Source organism: Propithecus coquereli, unplaced genomic scaffold, assembly GCF_000956105.1.
Source record: "Propithecus coquereli isolate 6110/MARCELLA unplaced genomic scaffold, Pcoq_1.0 Scaffold165, whole genome shotgun sequence".
Lineage (NCBI taxonomy): Eukaryota > Metazoa > Chordata > Mammalia > Primates > Indriidae > Propithecus > Propithecus coquereli.
In genome coordinates, this window is record NW_012141080.1 from 4,257,691 (window position 1) to 4,271,852 (window position 14,162).

General features: G+C 44.5%; 1 protein-coding gene across 1 annotated transcript in view; it reads left to right on the top strand.

Moving 5' to 3' along the window:
* Window positions 1-450: 450 nt before the first annotated feature.
* The window catches only part of WWOX (WW domain containing oxidoreductase), a 969,168-nt gene continuing 955,456 nt past the window's right edge, over window positions 451-14,162 (top strand). The window contains exons 1-4 of the mRNA XM_012641578.1: window positions 451-682; window positions 6,011-6,075; window positions 6,932-6,989; window positions 10,132-10,310. Coding sequence (XP_012497032.1) covers window positions 576-682; window positions 6,011-6,075; window positions 6,932-6,989; window positions 10,132-10,310 — 409 coding nt within the window. The 5' untranslated portion in view covers window positions 451-575. The remainder of the gene's footprint in view (window positions 683-6,010; window positions 6,076-6,931; window positions 6,990-10,131; window positions 10,311-14,162) is intronic.

Genomic DNA, 14,162 nt, shown 5'->3' on the forward strand with positions numbered 1-14,162 from the left:
AAAGTTTTTAATCACGGACATTTACTCTCCACAAAGCCCCCAAAACAAGGAGAGGCTGCAACCCCCAACACCGACAGGTGAATCCTTCCTTTCCGCTCCACCTTCTGGTCCAGCCCGACCTGGACTACATTTCCCAGGTCGCCCCATTGCGGGCGCTCCTGCAGGATTGGCCAGAACACCGCGGAAGTGCTTGCAGGTCGCCCAGCAACAGGCGGAGTCCTGGACCGTGACGGGATGCGCACGCCCCTTCCCTGAGGGGTCTGAGGGGAACGAAGCTCCGCTCCACGTCCCGGGCTATAGGACGTTCTCCGGGCCTGACGTCCAGCCGAGCGGCAGAGCAAACTTCTCTGCGCTCTCCCCGCCTTTTCCGCCGGGCCCCGCCCCTTTTGTGCTGGCAGCTGCAGAACTCCGGAGACTGGATCGCAGCTGCATAGTCGGCTGAGCGGCCCTGGAAGCCGCAGTGCGCAGGCGCGAGCGGTCCGGACCCCGGCGCGCGCGGCGCGCGGTTGAAGCGGGTGTGAGTTTCTGTGTGAGGAGACGCGGCAGCGGGCGACCGGGCGGCTTTCCTGTCAGCCATGGCAGCCCTACGCTACGCGGGCCTGGACGATACCGATAGTGAGGACGAGCTGCCCCCGGGCTGGGAGGAGAGAACCACCAAGGACGGCTGGGTTTACTATGCCAAGTAAGGGGGCCGCCGGGCCTGGGACGCACCTGGGACCCTGCGCCTCGCTCCCCCGCGCCACCTGTGAGGGGTTGCGGGAGGCGGGGCGCGGGCCCCGCGCTGCAGCGCGGCGAGAGCGCTGCGAAGCGGGAGTGATTGTCAAAGAGCTGCAGGCGGAGGTTCGAGGGTCGTTCCCCCGTCACCCCCACAGGGGCTGGCCCCCTTTTGTGGTCCCTGGGTCTAGCAGGGGTCACCTGGCGGTGCTCAGCTGCGCTCTCTGCTGTTCAGGAGGCGGCACTACGCGGCGCAGCGGTGGCAAACCGGTTTAACCCCCTCCCCTGCAAAAAGATTAAGAAATTTTTAAAAGTGCAGATGCCCAGTTCCCTCCTGGAGGGTCTGGGGTCGGGGGGCGTCTAGGAGTGTGTAGTTTTTAGCAACTGTCCTAGATAGGTTCGCTGTCGTTTCCTGGGAAAGTTTTGGAAACCCTGGCGGAGCCTTCCTCCGTCACTGTGTGAACTTGAGCCACCGAAAGGACATTTAACCTCAGTTTTCTCATCTGTAAAATAGGTTGATTTGAGAGTCGATTCAGGTACTGCTCATGAAGCACTTAGCGCAGGGCCTGAAAGATACTCTCTCCAGTAACTGTTAGTCTTCCCTGATGGCTTTTTAGTCGTGACAACACCCCTTAGATCAGCACCTTAAAATCACCTGGCGAGTGTCTTAAATACAGATTTTGGGTCTCCGTGAAGAACCTACTGCAGCGGACTCTCAACTTGGGGCAATCTGTATTTCTTAAGCTTTCCAGGTGAGGTGCGTTATCACCTGGCTTTGAGAAAAATGGTTGTCGATCCGTGACTTTCAGCACCTGGAGAACTTTAAAAGTAGCTTTTCCTGGGCCCCACTTCCAGAGATTCTGAGTTAATTGATTTGGGCCCTCCCCTCCTCCCGGTTGGTAGAGTGTAAAATCTTCCCAGGTGACTCTCATCCACTCAGGGTGGTTGAGAACCCCTGCTGTCCTGGGTGGCCAGGTAGAAAGAAAAAACAGAAAAAAGTACAAGTTCATTCGTTGAAGACACACGGAGCTCGTGCGCGAGGCCTTTTGCTGGGCACTGGTTATGCCGCGATAGAGAAGACCCAGTTGTCATCCCTAATGAGTGACCAATCTTAGGGCAGAGTGACACGTCGTAAGATAGTGTGGCATGAGGTGTGTGTGGGCAGGCGGGGCGTGGTAGGGAGGTGGCCTGGGAGAGTGAGCACCTGAGCTGTGTCCTGAGCACAAGAAGAGGTAGGTGGGGCGGGACGGCAGCCCAGGTTGAGGGAACGGAGACCCTGGGCATGGCCTGTCCAGGGACCGATGTTCTGTGCGTGGTGCAGGAATGCGACGACTGAGACAGGGGAGGAAGGACACAGTTCACGGAGGCCCTTTTGTGCCTTGCGGAGGAGCTTGGGCTCTGTTGGCAGGCCCAGGCGTTCCCTGAAGTTTTGGGGCCAGGGAGTGGCATTAGGTTTGTGTCTTTAGAAAGGATCTCTGGCTCTGGAGAATCAAAGGGACAATTCCAGCAGCAGGAGCCATTGAGCTGTTGCAGGGGTCCAGGCAAGCTCCTGACCAGGCACTTGGTGTTCCTTCTGCCTGGAGAACTGTACATGATGGGCTCCTTTCCATCCTTCAGAGCTGAGCCTAGATGTCACTGCCCAAGAGACCCTCCCAGCTGTGGGTGCCCCATCCCCGGTACCTGTCACCTTGTTTATCTGCTTCTTGTTTATCTGCTTCCCCTTCCAAGTACTTAGCATTATGGAGGAATCTTGTCAGTCCTCTTCCTCCTTTGTTCTGTCTTCCTCCCCCCAACTGCAAACTTCATGAGGGCAGCTTGTTCGCCTTGAGGATGCCACTGGCCTGTCCTCTAACCCTGGATTCCCTTGACCTCTCCTGACCTGCCAGTGACCTGGTTCTTTTCCTTCCTAACTCTGGAAACCACACTCATCTTTCTCTTGGAGTTTGGGAAGCTTTGCTAATGGGCTCTTAGTTGACAACCTTACCAGTCATTCCTTTTTGCCCGAATGGTCTTCCTTGCCAGGCAGCAGGGCCATACCGGAGGACAGTCCTGTGGAACCCCCTTTCGTAGCCTCAGCTCTGTCTTGTGTGGGTGCTGTCGGCCTCCCACTTTCCCACCTGCCCCACGGTGCTCTGATAGGCCTCAAAGGCACGTGTATCTTAGGGCTTCCCAGGACAGGCGTGGGAGGGAGGGGTCTGGGATGTTCCGCCACTGAGGACAGACCTGTGGGTGGAGAGAGCTGCCTGGCCTTTCTCCCAGGCACCCCACCAATAGCCCCAGAGCAGACCCTCTGTGGGAGATGGAATCAGAGGGACAAGGTCTTCCTGGGTTGTCCTCCCCTGTCTCTGTTTTCTTGTGAAGCCAGAGGGATGGCCAGCCTATCCCTGTCAGGAAAGTTTCCCTTAACCACAGAGCTGGCTGTCCTCGCAGTTGGCTCTAGATCTCCCTGCTAACTTAAACTATGCTTAAAAAATAAAAAAAATAAAAACTTTGGAAGATGTAATGTGTAAATATTATTTTGATCCCTTTGCTTTAAGTGAGGTAAGATCGCTATCAATTATCTCTTTAGATGACAAGCTTATTGAAAGGAAAAAAGAGGGCTTCTATTTAAGGGAGAATAAGGTAACACTTTGGGGACATGTGTTATAGTTTTCTCTTCATTAAGTCATTTAAGGTTATAATTAAAAATAATATCTTTTAATTAATTTTTATATATAAGTATTTATTTAAAATAATACTTCTGTTGAAAGACACAGTTCTTAGTTCTTCACGTTAGCTCATTCAATCCTCTATAACCCCCAAAAGTAGGTGCTGTCGTTGTCCCCATCTTACCAATGAGGAAACTGAGGCACAGGGAGGTGGGTGGCTAGTGAGTGGGAGAACCAGAAAACCTGAGCAGTCAGGCTTCAGAATCCTCACTGCCAAATTACTCTCCCTTCACTTCAGTTAGGTCTGGGTTCTTTCCTAGGGATGATAGTGTTCTCCAGGGGGTGGTTGGCGATGTCTGGAGATGCTTTCTTTCTTTCTTTTTAAAGAGATCAGGTCTTGCTATGTTGCTCAGGCTGGTCTTGGACTCCTGGCCTCAAGTGATCCTCCTGCCTCAGCCTCCCAAAGTGTTGGGATTACAGGCGTGAGCCACTGTGCCTGGCCTCAGAGACGTTTTCCGTTGCCATGACCGTGGGGAGTGGTGTATCAGCACCTAGTGGGTAGGGGCCCGGTGTGCACGGGACAGCCTCCACAACAGTTACCCAATCCCAAATGAATGTAAGAAACTCGAGGCATGTTCTTTCAAAGTCGAGAATGTAGGTTGACAGTTTATTTTGTTTTTTAAATGTCTTTCGTGATAGATAAAAATGCTTCTCATTTTATAGCTGCTTTGGAAAGTGTTTGTTTATTCTGTATATTTACATATGTGCGCGTACTGTGGGCCAGGCTTGGGGCCAGGTGTCTGAGGGCCCAACTTGACCTACCGAGGGCCTGGGACGCTCTTTACTGTCTGCCGTCGAGGCTCAGTGTTCCACTTTCAGGGGTCACTTCATGGATTCTCGAGGGCAGATTTTTTTGGAGCTACCCTCCAAGTTCATTTGATCTGTGCCTATGAGATGAAGACTACTTTTAATGTCAGGCCAAGGAAAGTGCACCTGTGTGTCTTAACTTCCTTGAAGAGCCAGGTATGGCCAGGCAGGGAGCAGGAAGGTTGTAGGTTATTGCCAACGCTTGGTTATCTGATTGCTGTCCCTTTTCGAGGGTAAGTGGAGTTGGTGTACTGCTAGTCCCTTTGTGTCAGTGAAGGGTGGCTTATCCTTACTAGGGAGTCAGCGCTTCCTTTTTTGCAAGTAGTGTTTGGCGGCAGGTTGAAATGCAGAGTAGGAGTTTCTTTGCTACTGATACTGTAGCTGGTACAAGGATTTAATCGTTCTCCAAGTCCTGTCACAGGTGTCGGTGTCTCACCTTTCCAGCAGCTCTTTGAGGTGACTGCAGTGCCAGGGAGACTGGCTGGCTGACCGCAGCTAGCACGGGGAGCTCAGGTGTCCTGCCTGAGCCCAGCATCCCTGAACTGTGGCAGAGGCCCAGCCGCTGGAGTCTGTAAAAACAGACCAGAAGCCAGCAGTTCATGAAGAGGCCTTGCTTGTGACTTGCAACATTTTAAAGAAAATTCATGCTCTCTGTATTTTTTTTTTCTTTAAAGGAATATTCAAATTTTATCCTCTAGGTTAAATAATATTATTTTCTATTTTGGCATGAGTATATGAACTTTTAGGAAATCCAAACCACCCTTTGAATGCCTCTTGCCACATCTGGCCATTTCCCTGATTAATTGTCTTTTCCTGGGTACCTTATCACCTGATGACAGGCGTTTCTAGTTATTGACGCGCTATTTCAATTATAACTTTGGGTGTTGTCCTGAGATAAAATGCTAAAGTTTGGCACAGAAATCAGACTAGTTTGTATAATTGATTTGTTCAAAATAATAGCTTATATTTTGCAGGGCTTTTTATATGCCAAGTACTATGTGAAACCCTTTCTGTACACTATCCTCATAGCAACCCCCAAGATCAACACTAGGATTATTTCCATTTTGCAGATGAGGAAATGAAGGCCAAGAAGTTGAGTGACTTGCCCCAAGGTGCACAGCTAGAAGACCTATGGGGCTGTCTTGCTGCATTCATTATTAGGAATCAGTGCTTACCGAAACACCTTGAAGTTACATCTGCAGAAAGAATAAGCATTTTAGCTGGGCTTGGTGGTATATGCCTGTAGTCGCAGCTACTCGGGAGGCTGAGGATGAGGGAGGATCACTTGAGCCCAGGGGTTCAAGGTCAGCCGTTTCTTTAAAAAAATAAATAAATAAACATCTTAAGAAGATTAACTTACCTAAATTATGTTTGAATATCAGCATTATAAATTAGACATCATGAATTTTGTCACTATATCCTGGAATAAAACTAAAACAAATGTAAAATGCCTTTCTTGGTATTTTGAGTGATTCAGCCAGCTTCCTAAAGTTGACCCGATAGCTGGGGTCCCTTTCTTCCGTCTCCCCCTCCACACCTGGCTGATAAAGCCAGGCTGCTGGGAAATTTCCACAGGATTGCTGCTGCTTCCAACCTGGGGAATTTGACCTGATGCAAATGGTAGAATTTATGTTCTGAGTATTTCTTTTTTGAATACTTGTTTTTACTACTCTTCAGAGAAATATCTGGAAAGAAAAAATTTAATGCAATTGGTTACTTTTTAGAAGTGTTAATATTTACTTATTATTTTTTGTGCGTGTGTGTGTTTTTTTTTTTAACAGTCACACTGAGGAGAAGACTCAATGGGAACATCCGAAAACTGGAAAAAGAAAACGAGTAGCAGGAGGTTTGTATGTTGTTGTCATAAAGCAAATAATCTTGTATTTGGAGTGTTATTTAGATAGGGAAAATGTTACATTCAGTGAGGTGATGGGTCATAGTGTCTTTTCGGGGGGGCTTTCTGGGAGAGAACCCGTCAAGGAACAGGACTGTCACTCTGAGGAGCTTCTGGGATTTGACAGAAGAAGGTGATGAAATTTTGAGGTGGAGTGAGGACGATTTCTCACTGGTCTTAAATAAAAAAGTATCAAAATAATTGGGGCCTTTGACTGACAGTTTATTAGGTTTCCCTATAGTTACACTGTTCATAAAACTGTTCTTGGTTTATGCTGTGGAATTAAAAACATCAATGTTTTATGGAGTTCATAAAGATTGCCATGACTTCTAGGTACTTCTGAGCAAGTTTGTGATTATTTGAATAGAAGTATAAGAAGGTCCCTGCCCTTAAGAGGTTAGGGTCCAGTTGAAGGGACAACATGGACTTGCAAAAAAAAAAAATGGAACTGCTCTGTAATATTGTTTGAGGCGTCACAAGTCAGCACATGAATGGTATTGGGTGCCTACTATACATATGGTTATGTTCTGTGAGCTCATTCGAGGGAGAATTCACATTGATTGGAGCAACCAGTAAGGTTCAGAGTGATCAAGAATGAAATAGCTTTTCTTTAAAGCAAGAGGCAGGGATATATGGAGTCCAGTTGGGGTAATGGGCCTTCTGTATCTGACACAATTGGAACATGTGACCATAGCCAGTTGAAGTGACTGCTTTTGGGGGCTGAGAGGTCATGGTGCCTTTCCTTCCCGACCTGGGGTGGGTCTTCACTCTGGCACATGGAGACCTGTCAGTCTGTCTTGTGTTTCAGATTTGCCATACGGATGGGAACAAGAAACCGATGAGAACGGACAAGTGTTCTTTGTTGAGTAAGTATCTACGTAGAAACTACCCTCAGCCATCTTGCTTTTTAATAGGAATTTTTTTTATTACAAAAGTAATACACATTGTAGAAAAACATGAAATAGTATATACCTATAATCTTATTAGCAGTGATAACTACTTTTAACAGTTTTTGGATTTATTTTCTATGCACATACTTTCTTTAAAAAAAAAGGGAATGCGTTGTGTTTAGTAACCCGGTTTTTCCACATAATATATTTGTGAGAATATTCTCATATCCTTGAAGAAGATGATATTTAGTGGCTATAGAGTATTATTTTGCACAGATATACTATAATTTATCAAATTGCCTATTGGGCATTGATGTTAAATTCCTATTATTGGGAATCTATAATTCTAAATAATGTTTTGAGTATCTTTATCTGTAAAACTTTTTACTTCTTTGATTCCATCTTTAGAATAAATTCCAGTATTAAACAGCATAGTAACCACCTGTCAAGCATATAGCACGAGCCAGGCATGATTCTAACACCTTCTATCTGTAGTGTTAGCTCATTCGATCTCCACGGTGCCCTGAGAGGTGTCACTGTTATCGTCACTGGCTTACTGCTGATGATTTAGACCGAGTAAGCGATTTGTTAAGGATCCTGCAGCAAGTAAATGGCAGAGCCAGGATATGAGCCCAGCACCTGCTCCAGGGTCTGCACCCTTGGCCACCATCGTAAAGAGGGGAATGAATGTTTCACGACTATCCACATTTAAATCAGAAGATTGCATATTTAATGGGATTAGGATTGATTGGTTAATAGAAGTTGATTTAAGCAGGAATTGTTTTTCTTAAGTTACATATGTAACATAAATATTTTCCTTTAACGTTTAGTTTGAGTATACCAGGCTTTTGGGGTTGGGCCAGGCCTGCTCTCTGCGTGTGGGTCTGCTACTTCCCCAGCACACCCATAGCAAAGCATCTGCAGTTTCTACTTTCGTTTTCTTTAAGGTTTAGCAAAAGCTTATATTTTCAAAGAATCCGAATGCTACATCTCTTGGGAGTGTTATGGTGTTTTTCTAGCATTTTCACTGTACTTGAATGAACCAAAACATTTTTTTTTCCTAGCTAATTATCTTTGAGGCTCTCCAAACTTTCATAGACATAGTGACAATTTTCACCTCACCTTACCAGTTAATGTAATAATAGTTCATTAAATAATGTAGTCACAGTGACAAGTTCAAATGGCATAAGTGGTTTTTGAACAAACATAGTCAACTCTTGGTGCATATCCAACACTGGGAGCAAATGGGCCAAGGCTTGCTTGGGAGGAGTGTCACGGCCACCACGGGCAGCCCCAGGAAGACAGGGCTGTGTGGCAATTGGATAGGTGGCATGTTTGTTGTTGCCCGTTAGTTTGTAAAAGGCCTTTCCCCCTGATTTGTAAAAGCTTTTTTCGTCAACAAATTAAGGATATCAACCCATTGGTTATATGTTGCAAATGTTTTTTCCAAGTTTTTCTTTTAACTTTGTTGATTTTTTAAAAATCAACTATAGAATTTCTTAAATTTTTGTGTAGTCATATCACTTTTCTCCTGTGCAGGCTTTGCCTTTGCATTAATGCTTGGCAGGTTCTTCCCCTGAAGTGGATGTTAATCTTAATCAACCTAGAGCAGTGGTTCCCAGGTGTGGTTCCTGTACCAGCTACATTAGCATCACTTGGGAATTTATTAGAAATGTACATTCTTAGGCTCCCAGGCGCAGACCTGTTGAATCAGCAACTCTGGGGACAGGGCTGGCAACCTGCGCTTTAACAAGGCCTCCAGGAGATTCTGTCGCACACGAGTTTGAGAGTTACTTGTCTGCTCTAGAGCGTGGGTTGTCGACTTGTATCTGGAAAGGGCCAGATAATACGTTTTAGGCTTTTCCAGCCACGTGGTTTCTGTTGCATTTATTCAGCTTTGTCATTGTACTGCTAAAGCAGCTATATACAATATATAAATGATGGGCATTGCTGTGTTCCAATAAACCTTTATTTACAAAAACAGGTAGTGGGCCGGATTTGGCCAACTCCAATCTTAATCTAGAGGAATAAGCAGGGGCTTTGGAGGCAAGCTTGGTTCCCTTGCTGGTCACCTCACTTCTCTGAGCCTGTTGTAGTCGTGTGCTGGTAAATGTTTAATGACAGCTCTTTAGGGGAATAAAAGCCTAGATTTGTTTCTGTGGTGTAAATACTTTTACCATTACCAATTTCAAGCTACCAAGGCAAAGTCACTGAGGAGTTGGGAAGAGATAGGCACGTTCGACTTTTGTGAGCTGGCTCCCACATAGCACTGCTCTGTGTATAACACTGGGGTCATAGAGCGCATCCGGCAGGCAATAGATGTAATAAAATAAAAGTTGGGTTATTCTTGAGTCTTAGTGTTTATAGGATGATAAGTATAGATTTTAAACTATATCATTTTATACACATATTATGAATACTTTATAAATTATGAAACCTCATCTATTTCTGGAGAGTTCTTAATTGCATTTAAAGATATTTTGAGGTCTTTATCTCAAATTCCAAGAATACATTTAAAATGTAAAAAAATCTATTATAAGGAGTAACTTTTTAATCCATGTGTGCCAATATATTTTAATATTGTTTCTACAAGATTTAGATCAACTCCAAATCAAAATTAGAGTACTTGTAGGAGGTATGAGTACAATCTTAAAATCAAAACCATTAGAATTTTATTAGTTGGCTAGTTTCACATTTACTATTAAGGCTTTTATCATTTTGAGTTTCCTGCTTCTCTGCCAGTCTTTGGGCCTTTGCACAGGGCTAAGAGATTTAATTGAAATCTACCAAGAAGAGTGGCTGACAGATCTTATAACCACACTTACATGAATTAAATAAAAACCTTCTCAAGAAGCCTTTTTTGAGATTTGAGGATACAAGGCAATAGTTAGTGTGTATTACGGAGTGTTTCACAGGCAGTTCCGAAGGAAAAGCGTCGATGACTGTCTTTCCAGGCAGGCATGTAATCCTCATGGAGTCTAGAAGATAGATTAAATGGGCACCTGCTCTTTCCAGGCTTAAGAGTAAGCCCTTTGGTACATGAAAAATGGGGTTTGCCTAAACTATAAGATTATATGTATAAATGCCTATGTTCACTGCTTTCCCCTTTTCTGTGCAGCCATATAAATAAAAGAACTACCTACTTGGACCCAAGATTGGCATTTACTGTGGACGATAATCCGACCAAGCCGACCACCCGGCAGAGGTACGATGGCAGTACCACCGCCATGGAAATTCTCCAGGGCCGGGATTTCACAGGCAAGGTGGTCGTGGTCACCGGAGCTAATTCAGGAATAGGTAGGCTGTTAACTTATGACACTTTATTTATTTTTTGTGATGCTATCATGAAATCCACTTAAATCTAACTATAATGGAATTTCGTCTCACAGTTCTCTAATTTAAAATGATTTTTAGCCTTTTCAGCTATCATTTCATTAAAATCATGACCTTTTTTTAAATCCCAGTATTATCATGGAGGAAGGCTATGTAGGGGCCGACCTTGAAGTCTCTGAAAGCTGAACACTCAGCAAAAGTCCATGGCCATTTTGCTATTCAGGGATTAGAGACAACAGGCTCCATCTAAGAGTTTTTGACCTGGTCTGTGTGGTGTACAGACATATTCCAATTACCTGGGTTATTCAAACGAAAGTTGATTGGTAATAGAATACAGGGAACAACAAAGTATTAGGACTTTGGAACAAAAGGTACTGCAGGCCTTGGTTGGTCACTGAGCATATCGTTTTCTTTTGGGAACAGGATCTTATTTCCTTATAAAATTGGAGAATTAGTTTCTGTCTTAACCTCTAAATTAAGTCTCTTAATTGCCAATGTCTAACCACAGTGACCATCATGCGGCAGATGGCTTGTGAACGTCCTTTCTTCAATATCATGGGCTGTTAAAGAAATAGGAGCAGAGCAGATGCTTGCACCCTAACTCTTCATGTGATTTTATTATTTCATCTTGTCCCATTTACGTGAATATCTGAATCAGCTGGAACCAACTGCTTTGAGTAAGGACGTGCATCCTTAGATTTGTTTACAGATAGAAAAAATGGAATTGCACTTGCAAGTCTTCTGGCAAGTTCTGTCCTTTTGACCCTTCTAGCCCCCACGGTGCTCCCCTTGCTGGCCGCCTCTCTCGTAAGCTTTTTCTACTCTCCCCTTTCTCTGTCTTAAATTTTGACCGGCTGCTTCCTGAACATGCTCTAGCGTCATCAGGACAAGCCCGATGTTGTTAAAGGGTCAATCGTTGTGTGGCACAGGTTCTAAAATCCAACAGGCTATAATCCGAGAGCAGAATTTTTTTATTATACTTGCCTACTTTACCTTAGTAAAGCAGCAAATGGATTTTTTTTTTTAATCGGAAGGAATTTATTTAAAATCAACTCTTACACCTCATCCTGGGCTCAGAATATGTTCAGTTCAATTTTCTGAACTTCTGCATAGGAGCAAATTCTGTATAACTGCCATTGATGTCCAAACTGATGGCCTGATATTAAAAATAATGGCTGAATCTTCAATCCAAGAAGCAATATGTTGTGTTGATTGGATTGACTGCTGTTATGGTGAATGTGTGGACCAGTACATCGCAGAATAATTAAGAAAAAGATAAGGATTTAAGGACATAAGAAAAATATCTTTTTTTATTTAACACTCAGTTAACCAGAAAATTAACTAAGAGATCTCATTCTCTTAGTCTTCCAGCTAGACTGTTTTTCTTTAATTAGTAAGATATGTGACTACTGATTATTTTCTGCGTTAAGTGTTCAAACTGTTTCGCCTAACATTAGATAGCAGACCCTTGAATGTAGCCAGTGCTCTTTCAAAGATTTGCAACACTAGGCCTATGACCTTGTAATCCAGGACTAATAAGGTTCATTCAGGTTATAAAAAGGGCTATGTCTAGTTGGACATTTAATCATGAAGGAAAGACGGAAGGAGATTCTGAAGCATTGAGAATAAATATGTTAATCAGAATGTCCCTCCAACCTTTTGGAGTAAAACTGAAAGTGCTTTGTGCCTCTTCGCAGTTCCCACTTCCCCCAAGACTCTTCCTTCCTCATGTCCACCACTCATTTTGCAGACACTGCAGGAGGTGTCTGTGGTCCAGTTGGATGTTGTGGCAGATTGTAATGCTCAGGATGGCATAGATGGTGCGGAAGGTCTTAGGGAGACCAGCCTTTCCTACTCGAGCACCCACAGTTCTTTCCCCGCCTCTAACCTTCCCTCAGGAATTGCCTTTAACATTGCCACCTCACCCCACTCCCCTCTACCCTCAGGAAGCATGCGTCTAAGTGAGTGCTGAAGATCTTTATTCTGAATTTTTGAAATAATATCCTACTGCAAATTCCAGGCAATCAAATACTCTCAAGTCATTTTCACTCTGTAGCAGTGGTGTCAGGCTGAAAGAAAGGAAGGGGATGAAGATAGGCACGTGGGTTTGCTAAGTTAGCTTTTATGTCCTACGTTGCTGCCTTTAGAAGGTGTCCTTGTCCAAGTGGGCTGTGGCTTCCAGATAAAGTCTGTCCTTCTACTGAGCTATGCAACATGCCAGTTTATAAATTGCTATCACTGCTTTAGTTCTGCTCATTGCAAATGAAACAGCTGAATGCTGAGTGAATCTGGCATCTTCATTTCCCAGACTTCTGGGGCCATTCAAGAGTCTTCTCTCAAAGCATTATTGGTGTGGGAGTTCCCTTCTTGTTTTCTATGTATAAACTGTTAAATCTTGTGAATGTTGTTCTTTTTGAAGCAGAGTAGGCTGGAACAAAATATAACAGTATTTATTTTGAGTGGTGACTCCACAATAAAAACATAGATTCCTAATTTGCCTCACAACGGCTGATTTACAAATCTGATATTTCCCGTAGTTCCTTTAAAAAAAAAAAAATTCCCCACAAGGCACTGCTTTGTTAGAGCTGCCATTGGTGAGGATCTCTGATGTGGAAGGGGACATCTCTCCCTTGACAGACTTTAGGGCTATGCTGAGTCCTACTCCTTTGACATGGCCTCCAAGCAGACTTTGGTTTCTCATCTTCCTCCCGCCGCCTGTAAGTGATACAGAGCTATATTTTGAATTTTTGATATTTGCTATTACTAAGGCAGTTGGAGGGATTCTTCCTTAATTCATCTCAAAAAGACCAGGGTGATTTTGGAAAATAAAAGCGTTCAGAGGAAATGTCAGAATAAAGCATTAAGGGTCCGTGAGATCCTTGTTTTTACAGTTAAGGTTCATAGGCAGATATTACCACTGTGGACTGGACTCAGCTGTCTAGATTGGGGGTGGGCAAACGACAGTCCCTGGGCTAAATCTGACCCGCCGGCTGATTTTGTGAGTGAAATTTTATTGGAGCACAGCCATGCCCATTATTCCTATATTGTCTGTGGCTGTTTGTGTGTCACCAGCAGAGCTGAGTAATTAAGGCAGAGGTCATATGGCTCAGAAAGCCTCGAATATTTATTGTCTGGTCCTTTACAGAAAGTTTGCCGACTCCTGCGTTAGGTGACCTAGTCCCTTTCAGAGTAAGATCGCCCAGCATTCTCTAAATTGACCATGTTTTAGAGGAAATGTAGATAACTTGGATGCCCAGGCCACAGGAAGGTTGTGGCCACACGTTGTATGTATTATAACTGTTGGAGACATCCCACCAATGTCCTGCACCCCTTGCCTCACTGGTGTTTTCCATTTCATTTTAGGGAGCTGTAAGGATTAGGATGTTGCCTCCTCGGAAACTAACACTCTTCTCTCCTTGACCTTTGTTTAACCAGCTTTCTGAACCTGAAGAACTTTGTAGATTGAAAGCTGTAGCTTGTGGACCCCTCTCTGTGGAGATCAACATCTCAGTGTCCAGGGGGAAGTCATCTCTTCACCCAAAGCTTCTACTAGCAGATCAAGAGGCCTGGAACCCCGCAGTCCTGAATGCAGTAGAGACAAGGGAGGAGTTCATTTCTGTTCTCAACATAGACTGAGCAGGAAGGGCCAGGTGTCTCACAGCTCACTGGAGCTAGCAGCTTGACGGCTCTGATTTGGCAAAAATGAATGGAAATGGCTTCAATGTGGTGCTCATTACATGCAATTGTTATTGTGAAGTTTCAGGAGAGGGAATTTTTTAGGTTAGGGAATTTCCCACCACGAAAGGTGCCATGGCT